The following is a 23,607-nucleotide window of genomic DNA, read 5'->3' as shown; positions in this document are numbered from 1 at the left end:
GGCATTAACCTTTCTCTTCCAGTTTTCTGAACGGGCTACAAGAATGATCACCAGGTGGCCATATGGTTCTCATCAGTCCGGACAGTGCATGCTTCATCCCATACCCCCAAATCCCAAGGGTCTTTCCTCGCGTCGCTACCAGGGACTCACGCTGTTCGCGAAAGGGACATCTCGATATGGTTGTATCAAGAGGCCTCCTAGTTCATAGGACCGATTCACCTTCGTCTACCGGCCACCACATCCTGGTGGTGTATGAACTCTTCAAAGCCAACTTGACGGCATGGACCTTTGTTGACGCCATGTCCAGAGTTGATTGTCAGGAAGGAAGAAGCCTGTCAAATAAACTCGGTGGTCTAAGTTTAGGGCCATATAAATTGTTGACGTACGTACCACGGGGTTGATCGGCAGAGTAGAACGGAGCCGCCCAACAGCTCGGGAAAATTTCAAGTTGATCGACAACTACTGCCGTACCAAAATCCCGCCAGCGCAAAGCAACAGGTGCTGGTTGGTGGTTTTCGCCCGATAGATTGAATGACTGCGCTGCTGACGGACCTCATACATCCAATCAGCTTTCTCTTTCTAATGGGGATGGGCAGCGCATCGCTATAAGCAGGAAAGCCACGCCTACTTAGGCTATGTAGACTTGTGTGTTGCACTACAGCCAGGCTCGTACTACAGTTCTGTCATGCTTAAAGGATCCGACCGACATCCGCTGAAGACTTTTCTCAGTCTGCAGTAGTCAGGAGAATCTGCAGCCTCCACGGCTCGCAGATGCACGAGGGGTTTCCCCGACTGGTGCGGTCACGCTGCATATACCCATCGACCCGCAACGTCAGATCATGGCCCCTGAGAATCCATGGACGGCATTGAGAGGGCCCTTAAGCTAGTCTTCTGAGGCAACTGCGCCTCTTGGTGGTCCGGCGTTGCGGTCTCGTGGAAGCAGCGATGCTGCATGCACTTGGGCGTCGTTGCCCAGATCAAAGCAGCCCAGTGATCTCGGGACTGTCGGGGGAGCAGGGTAGTGCACAAATCAGGGGGCCGGACCGATGGAGACACCTTCAAGGTTAGAACTATTGAAAAGCTTCATTGTGCTGACGTCGTCCCGCGATTGCAGCGCGATCACGGTTTTTTGTTTACTGTAGCAAAAGTCTAGGGCATCCTTTCCTCGCGAGCGCAGATCTTCATTCCACGCCATGCGGCTCTCGAGAAACAGCGGAGGATCTTCCCAGCTCTCCACAAACCCAATGCTGCTGATCGGGAAGTTTATCTGGCAGGGGTTCATCTAAACATCTAATGCATTTCCAATTCTGTAAAGGGACGCAGGACAGCAAGTTCCCACCTTTGTGCACTGCCTTCGAGAGAGGATCCACAAACATCAACAATCGTGCCACTGCCAATCTTTTTCCTGTATTGGTTTATACGCGTATTGCCAGTCGACGATTTCAGGGCCATGCAATCACAACTTCGCTACTCTACAGCAGTGATTCGGGCAAAGGATCCCGCGATCGCAGAACGGAGAACGGCCTTGCCCGATGCAGACAGGACCAGTTCGGGCCAGGGGCGCATCTGAATGCAACGTCGAGCTCCCCCCGGCCCCTGGCCCTTGTGCCTCCTGTGTTTCGAAAAACGATGCCATGGCAGAATGGAGGCCCCCCTCCTCCCTCAAGTCCTGTCAATATTCTTTGCTACAACATGGAGGTGGCTGAGCTTCTGCGCGAGATATCAAGGGCTTCATGCTCGACGCATGGTGCGGTGTGACTACTCAGATGTCGAACAGGCTTGGGGCGTTGGATGATACGAGGCCGCCGATGAGCACGATTCCTGCAAACTTGCTTGTTGCGCGGGACGGCATGGCTGGACTTCCCCCATCAGGAGCTGTCGGCGGGTAGCATGCCTCGCGAGCAGATGAGAATCACTCGGGGTCAGGTGCACCATCCAGATGCCCCTCATGTCCTGCCTGTATCGCACGACGAGGAAGTAGCCTTAGCCGGACTTGGACTCCGGATCAAAAATGACCACCAGCGAGACCCACCTAGTATTGAATTGCACATCGCAAGCGGGTCGCCAGTCTGTCCTGCCTCGGCAGCGACTCCGAAGCACTATTGATCCTTTGCGGATAACCTCATCTCCAGCCCCGGGCTCTCATTGCCACAACAGGACCCGTTGACTATCGATCTTGTGAATGAGCTTTCATCTCGTGGACGAGCTCTCATTTCGTCTTTGTAAGCCCCTGCCTCAACCGCCGGCCTGCATCCTCCGTAACCTCTCCTCCGCCGCCCTGGCCCTCCTCTCCCGCTCTAGCCGCATCCTCTGCTCCGGAGTCAGTCCCCTGGCTTCCTCCTGCCTCTTCTCCTCTGCGCTCTTCTCGACGCTGCCGCCCAGGACACCACCGCCCTTCCGCCTCGCGCTGTCGACGACCTTGGGCCCTTGGCTCTTCAGCCTCTCCTCCTCGGCCTTCCTCCTCTCAGACTCCTTCCGCTCGGCCTCTTTGCGCTCGCGCTCTCCCCGCTGCTCGGCCTCTTCCTTCTTTATCCCCGGCGGGACCTTCGCAGCCTCCCAGTCCCACGCGCCCTCGCCCAGCTCGTGCCGTGCTACACGGAACGCATCCCGTGTCGCGCGGTCGCCCGCGAGCTCGAAGGGCGTCTTGCCATCGCCATTTGGCAAGGTGGGGTCCGCGCCTCCCCGGGTCAGCAGGCCCGTGATCAGGGGGGCCGCGTTCTGTGCCGCTGCTAGGTGCAGCGGCGTCGGGGCGTGGTGATTTACATCGGCGGGCTGGAAACGGAAATTTGCTTCGAGGGAGTTGGTCTTGATGTATGATAGCAGGGCGGGAAGTTTCGAGCGGCGGATGAGGGCCTGTATCTGCTGCGTGTGGAGCAGGGCCGTCTCCTCTTCCTCGGTGAGTTTCGGCGCGGCTGGTTTCGAAGACTTGCTCGTTGTCTGTGACTTTGTGGCCGCTTCTGTGGCGGCGTTTGGATCGACCGGTAGTATCTCCCTCACCTTGAGCCTGGTGAGCTCGATGAACGAGCGCATCAGCTCGTTCTGTGTCGCCCGCCGCGTGCTGAAAGGGAACCCCCTTATCCGTGGATCGTTCGCTCGCAGAACTTGCCCCTCGTATGGCCCATATAGCGTCCGTCGATTCGTGACCCCGGTGGCCCGGATGAAAAGCAGGTCAGCCGTGTCCAGTAGACCTTTCCAGTCGGTCAGAAGCTGCCGCACGTCGTCGACTAGGGCTTGCTCGTTGTAACGACGCAAAGTAGAACCTGCTGAGTGCGCGGCGCCTTTGGCGTTGTCGTTTGCTGATTGCGAGCCGCCTTGTTTCCTTCGTGTAGTATATCTGTGAAATGTCTTGTGTGCCAGGACTGTGGCTTCGCGGTTCATAGGCCCTGCCCCGGACTTAGTCTGTCGCGGCGAAAGTGCGACTACCATCGCAGCAAAATGGCCGCCTCCGATCATGCAGAGGAAAATATGCGGCCCCTTGTAGGCCGCTGGGGGTTGAGACCCGTCTTTGCTGGGTTTGGGAGGTGCCAATGGCGGTAGCTGGCGCTTCTTGACGGCGTCTAATATGCTGTCCTCTTTCTCTAGCTCGTCGCTCGTGAAAAGGGCTCTGTATATTCCGAAATAGTTGTTCTCGGGCAGAACGGGAGAAGCGAACCACATCATTGGTGGCTTGCCCGTGCCCTTCCTCTTTCCCCTGCCCCATTCCGTGTCATCGTCGCCATCATCCCCGTTGCGCTTCTCTGCGAGGGTGGCCTGCTTCTTCAAGAGTGCTGTCAACGTCGAATCCTTCCTGGATTCGTCCTCCTCGTCCTCGGAATCATCCGAGTCGGATCCGGACAGGCTTTCGTCCAAGTCGCCAACCAGCTTCTCAAACTCCACCTCGGACACGGGCTTCTGCCCCCTGAGCTTCTGCTTCAGGTTGTAGTTATGCAGGTCAGATTTCTGGTGGCCTCGTTGGTCGAGCACTGTGGCGAATGTAAGACCGCATAAAGAGCAGGCTGGCGATCCGACTGCCGTCTCGGATGGTGTTTGCGACGGCTCAGCGACAGGTTTTTGGGGTGTGTCTGGGTCTGGCTGCACATGCGCTTCGGTATCTAACTTGAGGTTCAGTGTGGCCAAGACTTCCGGAGGGAGATCATAGACTGAAGAATGCGTCGGTGTCAGCAGTGCGCGGCAAAATTATTCGCATTGAGGCGCATGACGTACCGTAGAGGGGACGACGAAGAAGCTCGTCCTGCTTCTTAGGATCCGTCGCCATGAGGAGCTCGGCTGGTCGCAAGAAGCTGAGGATGAGGGTGAAGAATGATCGGTTTGTCACGAAGCTCAAGATGGGAGCTAGGGACTTGATATAAATCAGCAACAGCCCTCAAGATTGCCTCGGCGTGACTGACTGACTGACGCCTAATGAGAGTGGATGACGGTTGCGCATCGGCGACCAATTTGGGAGTTTATCGATAGAGGGGTTGGTAGCCGCCCCCCCCCCCCCCGATTGCTTTGGGATTCTCAGGGTTAGGATTTCCCGCCTCAGCAACAAGCACGGATTTCAAAATACATCTTTTTAATTAGCTGGGGATAAACAGCAACTGTTTCGTCTCGGACTATCTCAGTCACAGAATATGAATCGAACTTGAGAGCTATGCGATGCAAGCAATCTACCGTGTCTCGAATTAGGCTTGCCTGCGCCAAGCCTCAAGGACGAAGTTGTTTCTTCAGCAAGACTGCCTATGTCTGAGAATTCAACACAAATGACAAGGCTTCCTTTGCTCGAATTCATGCATCGCCTTGAAAGATCTACTATACATTTTTTTAAAACTACTTGCACCAAGCTGCTTGTCGTTACCAGCTCATTGATACTGATCAGAGTCAGAGTCAAACATTCATGTACTCAAAGCAGCAAAGCAGGTGTCATCAAACACGCAATTAAAATTTAGTAAAAGATTAGCTAGGTTCAAGGTTTTGGTTGGCTGCCGTAACATTCTGATCCTGAGCTCAAATGATCATCTACCGGAATGAAGAAGGAGGCATGCGCGTGCTGTAGGTATGGTTGAGTCTGTTGAGCTGCATATCTGCGACTTATCACAACGGTGACCTCGGAACTCTAGTATTTCAGCACTCTGTTTCTCCAGATACCTGATTTCAACAAGACCTCTCACCATATCACAATAAGAATTAACGTTTCAATAAGACGTCGGTCGGAGGACCGCAAAACAGGCATTTTGATTGTTAAGATGAGCTCGTGGGATATCAAGTGGGAGCTACCTAAGGTCCGTGAAGGCCACGTAATTCCTCGCTCCATTGAGCACCATCAACCTATCCGGCAATTCCCTATGAGTCCAAACAGCTCAGAAAGTACCCCGCGATCCGTTCAGGTTTCAGCGTCATGATGTCATGACACCTGCAAGAGTCTTCCTCGAACCAAGCTTCACACCTCGTCCTCAGGCTTGGTCTCCTCAACAGGAGGCTGGACATTGTTCTTGGCGCGGCCGCGACCGCGCTTCGCGGGAGGCGCCTCGGGATCGTCGGCAGCGTCACGCTTGCCGGCCTTCTTGCCATTGGCGGCTTTTTCATTCATTGCGTTTCCGTTGTTGGCCTCGCCAGTGCTGGTCTCGCCACCGGCAATGTTGCCAGCGGCCTTGAGCTTGGCAGCGGTATGCCACCAGTTTCTAGCGGCAACCTGAGCGGTCGGGTAGTTGGACATCTTGGCAAGCTTCTCGAAGTCCGGCTGTTGAGACAGCCTTGTGTTAGTCTGCAATACATGACCCACAAGTTTACAATCGTGTCAAGCGAGGTGCCAGTTCGAGGAGCTGTTGTGTTGGGTGGAGAGGTTGCTTACCTTGACTTTGTTCTCGACAAGGGTGATCATAGCCTTGACGGTAAACTCGACCTCACGAGGGGTGAGGTTGTAGTTGGCAAGACCGTCCTTCTTGGGAGCACCAGGCATCTTGACAGATCGGTGGGTGAGTAGGATGTAGATGATGATGTAGAGCTTGAGTGAGTAGAGGGCCAGGAATTTTGAGCTCTCAGATGAGGGCGTTGAACTGAACGGTAATGGCGATATCAAATTAGTGCTCAAAGATTGAGGTTGGTTCGGGAAGGAAAGGCTGGGTGGAGCTTGGGACGACACAAGCCGCTTGAAAGGCAACAGGGAAATGCGGGTGGTTTGAGGTACTCACTTGACAGAAAATTGACCGTGCAAGCTTTCTGGGTGGTGTGGTTGTTGGATTCTATGTCAGGTAAGCTGCGGGACCTTGGTCGACGAGCCGCGATAAGTTATGGACGAGGCTGTGGGTGCGGCTGTGAACGCGGCTGGGGATCAGGGGCGTGGCTGTTGCCAGGGTTACGGAGGCAGGCACATGAGCAATACACGCAGTGCTAGCTGAGCCCAATGCGATCCAAATAAGCAGGAGATCTTGCACTTTGCCAGTTTTGGCTACTTAGTAGATGCTCTGTCCTGTCATTTCATGGTTGGATAGTCAAAGATAATTCATTTCATAATACATTGCAGGCTTGGAGAGTTGATGAGAAGTTGGTAAAAGACATACTTGAATATGATGAATGGAGGCACGGCCTTTAGGCCCGTGATGGAGAGAACTTTTGGAAAGCTTCACGGTCCCGAAGTTGGAAGTAACAAGTACATACAATATGCTAGACAAGCGATAGAACCATGTCTTGCACAGGATCTCAAGCCATACTTACAAATCAGGCAGTTGCACAGGCTTTGGTCAGTACTTCACCTATGGTCATGGGCTTGATTGCTTTGAATGATTTCAAGGCTCGAGTGCATTCATCACCTAGATATGGTATCTTGGCCCCGTTTGATGCCTCAAGGAACCCGGAATCAAGATCGAGATCATTTCTCGTCTTTCTTTTCAGTAAGAGTAGAAACCCAAGATACTTTTCTCTGCACTGTGTTCTGGTAGTTTCTGCTAATAAGTCTATCTGAGTAGACTTGGTCTCGCGATGCTGCACACAGATGCTCTTATGTCTCCAACAACTGTTGCCTTCGATCTCCTTGTGAACACTTCAGATTTATGCCTCCTGTTGCTCAATACTTGGCGACTTCTGCGAATGAGTGTATTTATTTCGCTGTGCCATCGCGGTAGGAAAAGAATGAGCGATGATCTATATCCAGGGTTGATATATGACAATGTATCTCTGGAAGCGTTCCTTCCATCGAAGTTGGTTGCTGTGGGCCAAGTTCATTCTCGGTAAGCTCGAGAGGCACATCTTTATCAAAAAGGACGCAATCAGGAATGAATGAAATCAAAATGTCTCTCCTAGGTAGGTAATCCCACTGAGATATAAAGAAGAAAACAACCATTCCAAAGCATCGAGATTGTGAGAAAGACCGCAAGCTCTAAGGGATGAAATAAGCGCTGGGCTGGGCGAACCTCGGCGGCGAACACCAGCTTCCAATGGACCTAGGACAATGCGGGCCAGGCCCAAAGGCACATTGCCCTTGTTCCTGAAAGTTCAAAATTGCACAGCCTGTATCATTGCACAAAGGCAAGTTTCATGACCACATCATACTTCAGGATGAATGGTTCCATAGCAGCTGCATTCAAGACCAAAGATCATCAAGAATGAATATGTAAAGGCCTTGCCATGCAAGGCCGTTGTGTGTTTCCCCCCTGACGTGTTGCTGCTCGATCATCAAAGCAGGATAGAGAAACTTTCCCAAATGGAAGAAAACCAATCCAATCAAGACACAGCAGAAGATCAAGACACAGCAGAAGCCATTGCTTCTGAGAAAAAGTATCATGGCCAGTTTCATGCCACTCAAACCCCCGAGTGACTCAATTTGCTCTCGTTCAGAAAGGCTTGCAATTTGCGGCCACTAAACCTCGTCCTCCATCTCCAAGTTTGCAGCCTCGGCATCAGCAGCGGCCTCCTTCTTGATTCGCTTGGCTGGCTGCTCGGCAGCTTCCGCTTCATCGTCCTCCACCTCAGCTTGTTTCTTGGTTCGCTTCTTGGGTGTCTTGGATCCCATCTTGGAAGGGGTCTTCTTGGGTCCCTTAGTTGGGGTACCGATGTCGTCGAGAGAAGTCGAAGATCCCGCGGGCGTGGAAGCATTGTTGTCAATCATCTTTTTTCTGGCCATGTACCAAACGCGATTGGCCGAGTCAGGGTTCGTGTGACCAGTAAGGGCAGCAAGCTGACCCTTGTCGACCTGGGTGCATCACAATGTTAATTGTGAATCTTTGGAGTGTTTCTAGCCCTCATAAGAATGGGCGTCTAAGTGACCTCGTACCTTTCCCTGGCCATCCGCGACCATGAGCTTCAGACTGCAGAGGGCAATCTTGACCTCGCTGTCGGAAAGTCCAAACATGCCGTTGGAAGAAGCAGCCATGATGCTTCTGCTGGTTGTAGTCAATATCAGCTACTGTGGCAATGAGCTAGCGGACGCTGTAGCGAACGGAATTGAGCAGAAGGTGGTGCGTCAAGCAGGAGGAATGGGCAGGATGTGGAGGGTAGAGACTTTGGATACTTACGATTTTCTTGATCAATGTCGCGATTGTTGATTGCTTGGACTGTGAGGTGCACTAGGCCTGACCGTGACTGATCAGCAACGCGCGGTAGTGGTGATCTGAAGAGTTAGGATTGCAAGAGTTGTTAACTGAATAGGTTTGATGAAAAGAGAAGGGCGAGAGTGAAGACTAGAGCCGACAGCTTCCTGTGTTTTTGGGACTGTATCAATGCTTGCGTTGCGCAAAGAACGACAATGAGTGGGCACAGATGGAATTGTCGAGGGATGTTGAAAAGACGAAATGGAGGGGCAACGGGCAAAAGCAAGTGAGAGTGGGAAGTTACCTCCGCTTATCCTTCAAAACTTGCCCTGCCGTGACTGCAAGACTCAGATGAGCCCTTTGATGAAAACGGGTCAGGTCTGGAAGCACCACGTGCGGTCTGTGAATGTGTCTTGCAATGGCGAGAGAAATGGTAGACTGTTGATGACTTGAGCATACCTGGACGTATCTCAAAGCTTGGCGAAAATGCTGAGTGTGTGGTTCAATGATGGTTGCGGGACAAGGCCAAAGTCGAATGTTGAGCTGTCACCAAGAGTTGATGCAAGGAGGGGTCTGCCCAAGAAAGAAGGTAAGAACAAGTTCAGAAGCAAGAAAATAACTCTGCTCAACTGACTGAATGATACTACCCTTACTGGCTGGGCTGTCCGCCATGCAGACAAATTCAAGATTCATTCCTCTACAGTTTACTATTTGCAACAATTATCCGCAGGACCAGTAAGGACCTTCCGTCTGGAGGATGAGTCCAATGAGGTTATGCTGTCTCGTATGTGAGATTCCTGACAGAAATCAGAGGTCAGGCACCGATTCACCCATCAGGCAAGTGTGTGCACCATTATCTAGCTCTATAGCTTGCCTGATGTCAAAACGGACACCTAAAAAAGGGCCTGAGATATGCACGACAGGAAGCGATGATGACCATGTGGGAATGTCACAATTATACACATACATTGCAGTCATCGCTTATCATGCATAAAACACATGGACACACTCACTAGAAGGCCCATAAATGTAGAATAGGACCCAATCCCGAGGTCATCAATATTATTAAACAGAGTTTAGCAGCCATCATACTCCTTATCGTGCATTTTCGTGGTTTCCTGGACTCGCACTGTTTCCTGGACCACCAATACTGAATCTCCATTCCTCATTTCGACCCGCAAAGTTATTGGATAATAGAACTGAGTAGCGCAACATCGTCCAGAGGGTTTCACTGTGCATGACATTTGAACTGACTACATGACATGCTAAGATCAATTTGTAAGAATTTGTAGTATAGGCTAGCTAGCAGTACGAGGGATTGGCTGCAGTCAGGGGTAGAGGAAAGGTTTTCAGAGCTCATGTAATACACCAACTTTTCACTCAGATAACAGCCTCTTTTTGGTGCTCAAGCTTCAGGTAGCAGAGGAAGCAAGTGCCATGTCGCACCATATGTGTTGGTGGAGAAACACCCTCACATAGGAAATATGAAAGACACAGGCATGACCGCCATCAGCCCACAAGGATCGTAAATGGCCAGGATGCGAAAGTAGGGCTAAATATTTCAGTGAGGTCTCTTGTAGGTGGAGACCTAATATGCCTAACTCTCAATTTCTTCGCTTTGTCACGAAGTTTGCGCATGGCCCACGTTAATTTCCGGTGTTGTTAGTCTTTCTGGCTCTTGGTCGTGGGCTCTTCTTGGACATATAGTGACAACACATAATAGATGCCAAAGAACCGACCTAAATGCAGTACTCAGACCATAACGATTGTATTGTAGCTGGAAATCTATGTCCTCCCAACGAAATTGTACATGGACGTAGTCAGCTGTGACTAAGCTTACAAATGCCAACTGTCTTTGATGGCCAGTGGCTTTAGATGCAGTTCTCTCAGCAACATCCGCAGCCTGATTAGTGTGGATGTGTCGTAATTTGACCAATTGTTCCTATTTGTTTGATTGATGGTATCAAAGGTATGCTAATGATATTCTCTTAGACAACTAGCTGACCAAGACTTGCGGAGTGGGAGAACCCTTTGTGTGGTTCCACAAAACTCATCCCGTCTCTTACAATACCGTCTTGAATAGGAGGCCCCACTGAATGGATCTCAAATAAGTTCGGATGGTTGAATGTTTATTGTGTACATATGGACCTAGGATCCGCAATCATGATTACCCGAACATGAAGCCAGGTAGAGGCTTCACCTATTTTGGGTGTTCAATTCTGATGAAGCTAATTTGTATCTCAACTCCAAGTCAACCAACTATCCAAAGTCCATGCCTATCTTGTACGTTGAGAGTATATATATTCATCTAACTTAGAGACTTCTATATCGTCATGTTCCTACCAAGCGTCTACGGCATGCGTTCAGCTGTCATGAAGTACTAGGAGTAATACCGTGGAAACATTACTGCCAGTTTTGGAACGATTGGATTCCAGGGCCACCTAAGAATGTACCATAGGATTTGCTTCACCATATGCGCCCTGACAATCTTGGTCATGTAGCCTCTAGGCAAACAGTCCAATACATAATCACATGCTATCGGTCAGCCCTTGTGGGCTTAACAATGGACATCCGAATTAGATGCCGAAATCTTGAACCTTTCCTGGCAGTATCACGCTTACAATTATAGGCGCAGCGTTCTTCTTGGAAGAAGTATCTTCCGTTCTTAAAATTGACTTGCCGAAAGGGACGCAGTGAGCGAATGATGGAGAGTTGAAGGGATAAACTTTCAGCGACTATCTGTGGCCGCTAGGGAAAGTCGTGAATCAATTCAATGTGCGCAATCGTGTGAGGCAAAAGACAAGAATTTACTATAAGCGAACTGTGATCTACTGACTAGTATTGCTGCGACGCTGCGACTTGCCATAAGGGAACGTGGCAAATTACAGACAAGATCCTGGTTATTTGTGATATATTTAGTGCGCAACATACATTTACAGCCGTCCTGATACTTCACGGAGCCAATTATTGCAGGGCCTCACCATCGGGAGCCGTGTCACCGAGTAAGGGACTATGTGCGGATAGATTCGCCAGCTGTATGAGTCCGAGTCCGAGTTTCAAGCGCGGCGCCCATTAAGGCCCGGGCAGAGTATACAAAACTCTAAATAGGGCGATCTTCCTTCCGCAGGCCGAACCCAAAACCAAGCCGGCCTGCAAAAATAGACCGGGCTAGGGTTCCCCTGAGATGTACCAAGGGGTCCCAGGAACGAAGGACTTAGATTTCCCTTCATGGGAGCCATGGGAGCCCAGAAGATATCGAAACGTGGTCAGGATCATCTTCGGCCCCGGAAGGAGGGACGGGCCCGCGGAGGCCTGGGCCGCCGCGCCGAAATACCAGGAACATACCTTGAGAGAGGCAGAAGCCAAAACAAGCGTAAGTATGACCGGAAAAGACCAAAAGAAATGTTCATTGACGTGGCATCCTGCCGTAAAGCCGCACCTATTGGATCTCGCATAAGCCATGGAAACAGCTCGCTTCCGTCAAGCAGCCATCGGATAGCGTTAAAGTAAAAAGTCAATAGATGTCATCCGGGCCAAGGAAAAAAGCAAACACATGTGAGAGAAGCTTCCGCCGACTCCAGAAATAGTGCCGCCGGATGGCCGGGGATACAGCCCCCCGAAGCTCCGACGCCGCTACCAGCCGTTGTGATCTTGAGCTCAAGGATCAATGACGATCCCGACCACTGGGCTGGAGACTCTCCCGAAAGTCTGCTGTGCGGTTCGATGCAGCCGCCGAGACCGCGATCGGTTTGCGGACTCGGCGCCGTTTCAGGCCGGGAACAAGCCGGACCTGAGCAGGAGATAGCTAAATGAGGGGCTCCTGGTCTGCACAGCATTGCTTTTTTGTGATAGCTCGCCAGGTATCTGGCGTGTTGGTTACCAATCTGTGGAGCAAGAGTCCCTTGTTGGGAGGGGCGTGTAAGTCGCCATTCTGAAAAATGGCACGATGAAATGATGGCGGGAATCAACCTCGGCAACGGTTCGGAACGAGGCAAACGACGGAAAAGACGTCCCTTGCATTCCGTGATCCAACACACGCACGGCAGTTCACAGCGCGTCTGTGTGAAAAACACTGACAAGATTTCGGGGATCAACTTTCAGCCTTCTGAACCCCGTCGACACGTGGGAACTTTGAGAAAGAAAGGAGGGATGGGCCGAAGAACCATCCCACCGGGAAAAGCTTCAGGGGGACCGTAAAGCCAGCCAATCGTTTTACATGGTTCAGCGAAGCCGGGGCTTGGGCGCAGAGGGAAGCCGGGCACCAAAACTCAAAGCCTCCCAGGGAACACGAAAGGGCTCAGCATGTATCGCACTGGTTCTCCAATGTACCTGCCAATTCCCACTGCATGGCGATCGTCCAAAGCCAGCTTTTGCGGTGTGAAGACCTAATTGCGAATGCGAAGCCTTGCCGGTAGTTAATCTACTAGGGACCGCTCAAAGTTTGTCTAATTTTACACAGGGAGATCATGATGGGGAAGACCAAAGTGAATTTGTGTTTGGTTTGGTGAATTAAGGTTTTCCTCACGGTAGCATCCGTCGCGGTTAAAGGGGGACCAAGTCAACAGGCTGTGACGCAGTTTTCTCAACGCCATGTGGTTCATCATCATCAAATTCACGTCTTGGCGCCATGCCTCCTGCCTCCTCAAAAAACGGGCTGGACAGGACGCCTCGAAGCCTGAGTCACCAGCTCGACGCTTGGCAATGAAGCCACATGAGGCACACGCCAAGACCAGAGCCCGGCGAGGCTCAGAGCATGACGAGTACGACACAGCAGCACGACTGGGGTTCAGAATCGAGGACTTCTTGGCATGTCTACGATCTGGAAATCAATCACCACAGCGCCGAGTCACGGTCATCATTCGTGGAGGGCAGTCGGGCTGATTAGCATTGACACGAAGGCCTATTTCACCGTCTCATTCGAATTGTTTTGTTGTCACCGCCCGCTAAGAACCCATCGAGTGGGGGTGCTTCAAGGGCCCCTGCGAACTCTGTTTTCTAAAAATGGCTCCCGAGGGCCCTTCCCAACGAACTGATAAGGTTGAAAGGTTAAGCAAGTCATGCGTTCAGGTGCCCAAGAAAGAAAGGCTGTCTGTCGGAGGACAACTCAGCGTTCATTCCAGCAGATAGTTACTAACTCAACTCAAACCTTGGCTGGACTTTGTATTCGCCGGCCCTGGGCTGGGCTGGCCCGGCAGCGCAAGGCCAAAAGCCCAACGGTGATATATTCAGGCACAGTAACAGCACGGACAGGCCGGTCTATCAACATGAGGCAGTCCCAGGATTTAAGCATCTGGATCTCATTTCAGCACCGAGGTGTAACAGATCAGATGCACCACAGGTCGCCCCTGGAGACGCGACTCTTGAGCGCAGTGAACCAACCAATGTCAGAAGCGAGATATCTCCACACCGCGCGGACGGTCGATCACGGTGGTACTGTGCGTGGCCATAAAATGAGCCGAACAAGAGATCAGCGAAAACATGCGTAGCTTGGGTTGAATTATGCGCAAATTCCCGAAAGGGGGGGCCTGCCGTGGTTAGAGTTCAGCATACTTTGGGTGCTCGCCTATTGCGGATCATTGGCTTGTGAATGTGACTACTGATGGTGAGCGAGCCATCATCTGCTGAAGCGCAAGAGAACACCAGAACCAGCTCCTCCTAAGGCTCGAGGCGATCCTCGACTACTCGGACGCGTTGAGAGAGGTCTTCGGGGCAAGATGCAACCCGCGTCCGTCGCCGGGCGGTTGCCGGGACCCGGGTCCAACCACACTTGCTGCGGCCGTTATCCTGTTCTGGACTAGGACAGCTCTGCCTACTGGTGATTCTAGTGGGTGCAGCTTCTACGCGAGGAGAAAAGAAAAAAAAAGAAAGGATTGAATTTTCCGGGATTTGTCATGGGGGCTTGCTTGGCCACGACGAATTGTAATCAGAGGTGGATGACCGATAAACGGTGTCAGGGAAACCCGACCGTAAATCCGGGTCATGGACTACAGTAGTGCGAAGCTGGCTCGATGTCGACCCATGCGGAAAAAAGTCTCCGACTCGGATAGGGGTCTGCACTCAGATGCTCCGGACGAACTCGAACTCCCGAGGCCTGCGGAATTCAGCATCGGGGTCGGTTTACCAGATCGAGACGTCGCAAGTTCTACAACGGGCAACGATACGATTGACTTTCAACAAAGGAGGCGTACATGAGGCAATCGATGTAAGCAGCCAGGTTTTGGACGAGACATATTGGGGAGTACAGTCCTAATTGGGAGAAGGCGCATCGTGAGGGAAACTTCTGAGACAAACACAACACTATAGTGTCTCATTCCGAATACGCTCCAACCAGTACGGATCGCACATCTCTCTAAACGATCAATACGGCGCAAGCGAGGCTGGTCTCCTCATCAGGCTGCAGCAGTAAGCGCCACGCAACCACGGCCAGCCATGTTGATTGCTGCGCCGCCCTGCGAACACCCAAGACCACGCAAGCCGTAGTAATCCCGTGCCCAGATGCCTCTCTCGGCGATGCCCAAACCCAGACTGGGAAGCAGAGGCCGGCAAGGTTGAGCAAAGGCATTGACATCGCCGGCTCGAGTGCCCAGCTCCGGCCCTCCGCCCCGCCGTCGTCGAAAAGCATCTCGGCCCCCCGCGCACGTGGGGGAGTCTTGTCCCTTGCCCCCGTCGGCCCAGAAATAGACGGAGCAGACCAGACGGTGCCCCCTTTCGTTCGCATTGACGAGGCGTGCAAGGTGTTTCCCATTCCTCTCCCCAAGGAAACAACCGCTCTCGCCAGCACATACAAGCAAGCTCACCCAGGCATCAGGTAGGTACAGGTGGCGCGGCGGGCTTGGGAAGGATTGTGGGATCCTTGGGGGCCTAGATGGTTCTTATTGTCAGCATGGCCCCCTTCTTCAACCTTTAATGCCGCAGGGGTGCTGGCTGTTCCTGAACGTGTTGCTTGCTGATGTGCCCTTCTGATGCCGCCGCATTGGGACTCATTCGGCGAGGTCTTCAGGCAGATAGAGGAGCCGAAAAACCACATACCTCACTAATTAGTCGGGCGCAAATCTTGTCCCAAGCACGCGTGTGCCGGGTGACGTGATTGCTACTTCGCCATCGCGCCTGTTATTACACCCTCCTCACATGGCAAGAGATATGAGAAATACCGTAGGGATCGGCCCCTAGGTGGACTGTGACGGGAGCTACCGTCCCAGGTAATATGCAACTCTATTCCGCACGGGGCAGGGAGAGAAAACACCTCTTGTGTCCAAGCCCGTGTTTCGTCCCTTCCTCCCGGCCCCCAAACGGTGGCGATTGGCAGGAATAGAGTTTAGTCTCTGCAGTAGCTCCCGTCACGAGCAAAAGAAGGGTAAACAGTGGGGTGCCTTCGCAGGGCGAGCAGGCTGGGCATCTGGGTGAGGTTTATCAGGCGAAGAGAGACAGGATATTTTCGGCTCGTGGGCGCCCACTCGTCACCCGTAGCGTCGCGTATAGGTGCGTGTGTGTGATATCAGAACAGAGGTGCCGTTGCAGTATTGGCCCACGGCCGATCATGGTCTCTAGCTCGGGACGCCTAGGGATCGTCGCCCTCCAACTCACTCAGCAACAGGCATGCCACATGCCACATGCCAATGGAAGAATACCACACAGTAGGCGTGAGAGCACCTAGTCAGTCAGCCCGGCATGGGTTTCGCCCGAGTGGTCTGACCTGGCAGTTGGACGGTGAGGGCCAGCTCAGTTACCAAGTGCACAGCAGGCATATAGAATGGATGCTAGCATAGTGGAGCTTAGCCTTTTCGGTGTGACGGATGTGACATGGCCAATACGCGTATCCAGATCCAGGAGGGGGGAGACCCCCCAGCCTCTGGGAGCATTATTGTCAGTACCCAACGCAACGAGACTCGGGGCACATGGGGAGCAAGGGGGGGAGAGGAACTGGAGTCAGACGTATGAAGCCAGGAGGAAACGGTCCTGCCACCGGCGATCGGTCATTACAGGTTCCCGAGCCCCATGTGAATAGATGTACCCGTACAGCTCTGCCCAGCCCCAGCCTTGGCGGCACGCATGTACGAGGTACGAATACGTGCGTATTGGCGCAAAGCCTATTCGACCCCGAATCCTTGACCCTCGCCCGAGTCCCTGAGTCTCTGAGGGCCCTCGGGAGAGCTACGGTGTCAGGCCTGCTGTAACTGTTCGCCCTACAATTTTTTGGTTAAAGAAATTCGTCCAGGGTCGCCGACCAGAGGGCGGGGAGGAGAGGAGAGGAGAGGAAGGGACTCCTGTAGTTGTTTTCTTTGGTATCCGTGAATTACGCCCGCCCCCTGGGCTCTTCATTTCCCGCCACGTCAGACCGGCGTGCGTGTCTACACAGCACAGGCACAGAGGAAGATCCCACACTAGAGTTCCTGTACAGCCATGAATCCTCCTGCTCTAAGAGCCGCGACTAAGCTGGAAACGGGCCAGCTTCACCCACTTATGTCGCTCCTGCAGGCGGGGATAGGCGGCTATGTACGATGGTTTTGAAATCCGTCCAATTCCTCCTCCCCCTCAACCCCGCCGTGATGTGTTACCCATCAGACGCGGTCCATTCTGCAACGCATACCCTCGGCACTACTGCTGCATGCATTAGGCTGGGAGGTTCAAACATAAACAACAATAGAGAAACCCAAGAGGCGCCCGCCAAGACGTCTCGGTATCGCATCTGATTGCGGCGGCCGCGCGGGAGAACGGGATGCAGTACGAGGTCGATATAGGACAGGGGTGGGATGCCCACCGTATAACACGGCACAGCGAGTGAGCGAGCAGCACCAACTCAAGCTTTTGGGTCGGTGGTGTGGGGTGGACCCGGGGAGCCAGACTGTCGAGGCTGGTTGGCTGGACTGGGCTGGTTGGGCGAGGCAGCTAGCTTAGCTGAGGCACGTTTCGTCCTCACTTTTTCTGTTCTTGCGCGAGCAAGAGAAAGTGAAAGAGTGTGATCGATTAATCAGCCCGCCGTCAATGCAACAGACGTCGACGGCGAGTAAAACCCCTCCCCCCTCCGAGCTGGACCCCGAGGATTCCCCACTGTGACATTCGGTGCAAGCTAGAGCAAGACAAGCACACGCACACGCACACACTCACACACACATTTCGTAGTAAGGCAGAAGTTTCCGAATAAGTAAGCGAGGAGTTGGGAAACCCTCGAGGAGGGAGGCATGGGATGGGACACGGTTGGTTTCGCTGACGGGGGTCTCCTTGGATCCTCAGTCACAGCTCGCGGCTTCGCGAGCAACAGGACAGATAGGCAAGAGACCAAAAGAGAAGCCCACGGGTCCTCCGATCGCTCGGGCGAACGAATCCCTTCCTGCTAGGCCCCCATGGCTGGCAGCGGTTCTCGGCGCCGACCCAAACGCCGTAGGATACGTACTGTGCGTACCACGTATTGTGCAACCGTTTGGTGTGTGTGAGCCACTATGATTCGACCGTTGCCAACGACATGTCAGACCGGCATGGACACAAGTCGAACCTGCGCCCTTTCATATGTGGGACCCCTGCCGAGGATGCTGGGGAGGGGGTTGTGGGAATAATGTCGGTCCACTTTTCTTTTTCTTACGTCGGACACGCGAGCGAGTGCGAGCATGCGGTGGGCCATTCTTTTTCTTCTGGGGAATCATCAAATTCATTCTCTCGAGCAAAAGGACGTGCTTCGGTGAGCGCGCACACCGGTGACGGTTTGCCCCTCTCCTTCATCAGAGTTGAGAAGTGATAGATCGTACAATCAATGCACCCTGACCAAGTAAATAATGAAAACCAGGTGCTCCTGCCATTAACAACATCAAGTTGAAAGATTGTTTTGGTCGAGACAAAATCCCACCCCAGCACCCAAACAACCTGCCCAGAGTAAACGCCATGCCGTAGAGCCTGAGAAAGAGAGTCACACCACCTGTCCAGCTCTTGTGACGCCTTCTATATCGATGATAGACAGCAAGTCCCGTCGTGATCGTAGTGGCCGTCCATTCCACCCATGATTTCCTGCCCAGCCATTATCCCGTTCTCGAATCGTGGAAATCGTGAAGAGTCCCTCGCTCCTAATCATAGTCGCATCCCTTCAGGATCGAATCCAGAGTAGATCATTGGATCCCCGATACCCAACATCACTTCTGGGTTGGGACATGACAAAACATGGGGCTTGATGGTGCCAAACTCCGACTCGAGCAATCCCTGGTTGAGCATGTCCATGCCTGCAAATGCCCCTGATGGCTGTATATACTGAGGTTCATATCCCATCGAAGGTGTCCGCATCCACGGCCCAAAAGATGCTGGCACTTGGTGCGTTGGTGACGTCGTGCTCGGAAGGCTGTCTGTTGATGGTGCGGAGTAGCCATCGAAGGAGTCGTATGTCAAGCTCGCGGGTGATAGGGTCATGGTGCTGCTTGCCTGGCGACCACCGCCGAACGCCACTTTCCGGTAGTCCTCGAAGTCGGAATGGTCCAGATCGGAGGAGCTCGCGCGGTCCGTCCTTGCGTCATGCTCAGCGCCGTGTGCAGCCTTTTCGTGCTGTTGTTGCTCCTCGAGTTGACGCGCGAGCTCAGAGAGGCCTTGCTCATCCTCTGGGAAGACGGAGTGAACGGGGAGGTCGATGTCGCTGTTGGGTCGTATGCAGCCGAGCTTCTGAGCGATGTTATGGATTACGGGTTGGCCGCGGTCGTTGAGATCGGGCTCGCCAAGGTCCCATTGTTGGCCGTTGCGGACCATGGAGTAAAGCTTGTGCACAGTGGCAATGAGAGCAAATTGGGTGTTTTCCAACACCTCGGCATATCTGCGGAACTAGTGTGTAAGTCGATGCCCTCACCATATGCGCTGTGGAGAGAGTGCAGGTGGCCTTACCCTCGAGGTAATTGCTTGAATTCTGTCTTCTTTCTCGTCCCTGCTGTGCATACGAGGCCATCGTCCTTGCATCTTTTACATGGGAATTCTCCGTCGCACTACCCAGTGTTAGTGGGCGGGTTTACTGACCAGGCAAGCTGAGCGATGCCTGGGTAGTTGTGGTCAATTACCTTTGTTTTCTTCATTCTACACCTCTCACATGCTTTCCACACTCTCTTGTGCCTTGCATCGGCCATTGAGTGTGTGGACTGGCTGTCAGATGGAATTGGCGAGTGAATGTGTGAGTGGGACATGGTGGTGCTTGAGCGCTTGGTGACACGGTGCGCGGGCTTGGTGGGCTTTGCGCCAGAGCTATGTCTCTTTGTTGCGTGAGGCTTGTGTTGCCCGTCCAGGGGAGGACTGGGTAGGCTATGTTCCATTCTTGCGTACGGTGCCACGTAGGCTACTACGGCCGTAAATGAATGATGTATGAGAGCTTGGTGTTAAATGTTGATGTGGATGTGTGGCGACGGTCAGTTTGTGCGAGCGAGCCGTGTAAGTCGAGCCAACGTGCCAAGTGTGTCTCGAAACGGAGCTTCAGCAAAAGCAACGGTTCTGTGTTATGTTTGTGTGTGTGATAAGTGACAATGGCTGGGTATCGAGGTTGAGTGGATGTAAGAGGAGAAAAGTAGTGTGAGGCGAGGGCAGAAGGGGGTGACTTGAAGGAGGATTAATAATGATGAGTGAACAGACTGAGAGGCTTGAGGTAGTTCAAAAAGTGTTGGATTGAGATGGAGATTATGTGATATGTAATGAATTCCGGCGAGGGAGCTGTGGTAATAATGATGCTGTCAGAACAGAGGTACAGCGGTACAGCGTAAGTTCGGCGCCGTTCGAGGGGCCCACACCAACCTTAAGCAGAGATACCCCTGCTAAGAGATGGGTCACAAACGTTGCTGGGCTGAGCGAGGATGCTGGGGTGAGATAATTAGACTCGCTCGGGGTTTGCGCATGTTTGCGCAGCGCTGCGCTGAGTACCCAAGCGGGCTTTAACGGTCGGCGAGTTGTTTATGTCCGAGAGCGGACAGATTGAAGCGGCCTGCGGCCGTCTGCTGATAAGTCGAATAAAGTAGCCGCGAGGTCACCCTGAGAATCTGCCTCCCTCCTGAGAAGCTCAGTGTTGAGCGGAGGTGATCCTTGACTCTTCTTCTCCGAGGACTCTCTGCTCCCCTACCTCACTCTGCTTCGGTTTTGTTGTTTTCTAAACTCTGGCCCTGAGCCGCGGAATTACGGAATTGCTGCGGGCGATGGCCAGAGGGTACACAGTCGAAAATCACCATCTCTTGGCACCAACGCAGAAGGACAATTGTGATTTGAAATTTGTAGATGCGTATAACGTGCTCAGATCCTACCGCAGTGTTTGAATACCACAGTGTCAAACACGTACGCGGCCCAAGCTGGGCAACGAATGGGTCACAAGCCGCACATGGACGAGGCCTTCGCCAACTCCAAGCTCTTGGAAAGGCTTGGACGCCAAGATGAGCGGTGGATCATTGTCGTGCCCAGAAGCTGGCCAAACACAAGACGAAATGATGCTCTCCCAATCAGGCAGTCAATGGGTAGGTTACGATTCTGCGCTGGCGGATCAGGCGAACTCAGCACGATTATGCTCTAAAGGGGGGGGAGCCAAGGCCTTCCAAAAGTCGAGTTTGTGTGGCTTTGCCTTCTTGTCTCCATTAGTGGATGTGGTCTGGGCCTGGCTGGCTCTGGGCTGCCAAAATTGCCATGATGATGAAGATTCCATGCGTTCCTGTCGTCGAACCTTACGAGGCCCGATCGACGGTGGGTGGAAGTGTGCTCCCCCTGCCCCTTGACCGCAAGGTACTCGTGAGTACGGATCGGTACATCGGGCTGCAGAACGGAGCGGAGCCCGAGGCGGCGTCCTGAGTAAGCCCTGCAGCCGCCAAGTACAGGAGTCAAAATGCATCCCATACCATGCGACATTTGCGGCACTGCAAATCGAAACCAGTGCTTGGCCCTGACTAGTGGACTTGGGGATAAAAACAAACCCCCATCCCACTGGCACGCGCAGCATCGCAGGCTGCTGTGGGCTGGCTGTGGGCTGCTGTGGGTTTGAGCTGTGCGCCAACGATAATTGACTGACAGCTGAGTAGATAGTGCTCACAGCGTACGGAAACGAGTACGATAGCGATCGTGTTGTCCACAGGGCGTTTAGCTTCACCTCTGACAGTGTCTCGTGCTGACGGCCCCTTGCAAGGTTGGCCGAGCTCAGGGATGGGGCCCCATCAGGGAGCGTCTCGGACAGGGCATGACATCAAGATTAAGGTTTGGCGGAGCATCTCGAGCTCAGGGCCGTTGACTCTGGCCATGTGCTTGACTGCGCAGAGGAATCGCAGACGGCGATCGCGATGACGAGGGAGATCTCGTGGGTGCCAAGGACGGCCAGACGGACAACTGAACAGAAGCGAGCCGGTGTTGATTGATAAGGGCAAAGACGAACACGAAAGGCTCGTGGTTGTTTTTTTTGACTCCGGAGAGAGCTCCGGCGGGCGCTGGTGAACCTTGCAGGGCATGGCAGGGCAGGGCAGGGCGCGATGTTGTGGTACTGTAGGCGACGGATGATGATCAAGGCCCGTGTGGCCGAGGACGAGGGTCATGAAGCAGCCGGCAGCACGCATCGGTGGTTTGCATCCGACCCCCAATCCCAATGGCACCCACGACATGCATGTCTACCATGAGGGATAAGTTGACAGATGGTCGGAGCTCTGTCGAGAGCGCAGGCGAGCTCGGTCGCGCGGTTCGGACAGACAGGTGGAACTAGGACCCGAGGATCTGGTCCGCAAAGCTTGATCATCAAACTACATCATCGACAGCACCCATCTGACGGCAGCATGCAGTCCAGCCGAGGCTCCTGGTGTGCGAGGGTTCTGCCGGGGAGTCAAATTATACAGTAGGGTGGGAAACAGCTGCCATTTCGAGAGAGAGAAGTCGACGATAGCAGGCTGTTGGGTTGAAATGGATATCTGATCTCTACCGATAGCTGTGACACCTCCTTACTGTAGGTAGTCAGGTAGTCAGGTACAGACAGACAGACAGACAGACAGACAAGTAGGCAGCCATGGCCGTGACAAGTCAAGTCAAGACAATGACAAGACCATGCTCGCTGCTTCCCCGCGTGGCAATTGTCTTGGTTCCCCCAGATTTGGCAGTCGCGCAGTGTGTGCAGTGTGCCCAGTGTAAACGCAGGTGGCAGTGTTGCGCTCTTGCCCTCTCCGTCACGCCCGTCTCAAATCGGCTGCGAGGCTCGAGTTCCAAAGCTGCAGGTGCCAAGGCCTGGTCCTGGTCCCGCGAATACTACTATCTACGGCACTGTGTGTGTGGTGCTGTGCTGAGCTGTGCTGAGCTGTGCTGTGCTGCAATAGCCCACCAGCCGCATTTCAAATCCAAGACGTGGGTTTCAACCTCTGCTTACAGATCACACTTCTCACCCTGTCTCTCAGTGTCTCTGCAGACACCCGTTCTCGGCGCCGACCCCGACCCTTTCTGAGAGAGAGTGTGTATATGCCCATGTCCCTGTCCATACCTTATTTTATTTGAAGGCCACAGACTGCAATTGTAATCATCCAAAGGACTACCATCGTCACCACCACCCGTCACTATCGATCAAGGTTCCTCTAATTTGTAATCGTGCTAACCTCTCTGCCGCGACCGTGGTCTCGGAAATCACAGCACTCCGGGCCTTCTACGATCTTGGGAAACGGCTTCTAGGGGACCCAAACCTTCGGTCAGATCAGGTCGGGTCAGGTGAGATCTCTTTGGCCCAGCGAGCCCAGCCAGCCCAGCCAGGCCAAGCCAAGGCCAAGCTGGGAGGGGACGCCCTGTGTTCCCATAGGACGAGACCTTCACAACACACTGCTGCGATTGAGTTTGACTCGACGCCGGCTGACTTATTAATACACACACATTCACGGTACATCTGCTCACTTGCCCGGTACTGCAATAGACTCAGCCCGCTGCGAGACCAGAACCGGAGCAGACTAACCTGGGTGGGTACCATACGGACTTAACTGCTTGAAATTTTCTAGAACCTTGCCCGGTCAGGCTAGCCGGGGGTCGGAAGCCGATTCGGTTCCGTTGCGTCAAAGTTGCCTCGGCCCAAGCATTGTTTTGATTTTGATTATTCGTTTCACACCTAACGAACCCCTTCCCTAACCCCCCCTGATCACATGGATTATGACATCGTCAACATCGG

General features: G+C 53.2%; 5 protein-coding genes across 5 annotated transcripts; 1 reads left to right on the top strand and 4 right to left on the bottom strand.

Annotated features, from left to right (window-relative positions):
• Positions 1–2,235: 2,235 nt before the first annotated feature.
• J7T55_011668 (nkyrin repeat-containing protein) lies at positions 2,236–4,426 on the bottom strand (the record flags this gene model as incomplete). The annotated part of the gene is made up of 3 exons (XM_053136476.1): positions 2,236–4,139; positions 4,204–4,332; positions 4,393–4,426. The coding sequence occupies 3 exons, from the start codon at positions 4,424–4,426 to the stop codon at positions 2,236–2,238; spliced, it is 2,067 nt and encodes a 688-aa protein (XP_052999474.1).
• Positions 4,427–5,419: 993 nt separating this feature from the next.
• Positions 5,420–5,938, bottom strand: J7T55_011667 (uncharacterized protein; the record flags this gene model as incomplete). Its single annotated transcript, XM_053136475.1, has 2 exons — positions 5,420–5,719; positions 5,831–5,938. The coding sequence occupies 2 exons, from the start codon at positions 5,936–5,938 to the stop codon at positions 5,420–5,422; spliced, it is 408 nt and encodes a 135-aa protein (XP_052999473.1).
• A 1,896-nt stretch (positions 5,939–7,834) lies between these two features.
• Positions 7,835–8,347, bottom strand: J7T55_011666 (uncharacterized protein; the record flags this gene model as incomplete). Its single annotated transcript, XM_053136474.1, has 2 exons — positions 7,835–8,167; positions 8,249–8,347. 2 exons carry the CDS (start codon positions 8,345–8,347, stop codon positions 7,835–7,837), a joined length of 432 nt encoding a protein of 143 aa, XP_052999472.1.
• Positions 8,348–13,205: 4,858 nt separating this feature from the next.
• Positions 13,206–14,910, top strand: J7T55_011665 (uncharacterized protein; the record flags this gene model as incomplete). Its single annotated transcript, XM_053136473.1, has 6 exons — positions 13,206–13,365; positions 13,827–13,939; positions 14,148–14,328; positions 14,536–14,615; positions 14,684–14,706; positions 14,808–14,910. 6 exons carry the CDS (start codon positions 13,206–13,208, stop codon positions 14,908–14,910), a joined length of 660 nt encoding a protein of 219 aa, XP_052999471.1.
• A 3,650-nt stretch (positions 14,911–18,560) lies between these two features.
• J7T55_011664 (uncharacterized protein) lies at positions 18,561–19,223 on the bottom strand (the record flags this gene model as incomplete). Its single annotated transcript, XM_053136472.1, has 1 exon — positions 18,561–19,223. One exon carries the CDS (start codon positions 19,221–19,223, stop codon positions 18,561–18,563), a length of 663 nt encoding a protein of 220 aa, XP_052999470.1.
• Positions 19,224–23,607: the final 4,384 nt, after the last annotated feature.

Source organism: Diaporthe amygdali (genome assembly GCF_026229845.1).
Source record: "Diaporthe amygdali strain CAA958 chromosome Unknown NODE_2_length_3802984_cov_64_841326, whole genome shotgun sequence".
Lineage (NCBI taxonomy): Eukaryota > Fungi > Ascomycota > Sordariomycetes > Diaporthales > Diaporthaceae > Diaporthe > Diaporthe amygdali.
The sequence above is the reverse complement of the archived record's forward strand: the minus strand, read 5'-3'. Positions and strand labels throughout refer to the sequence as shown.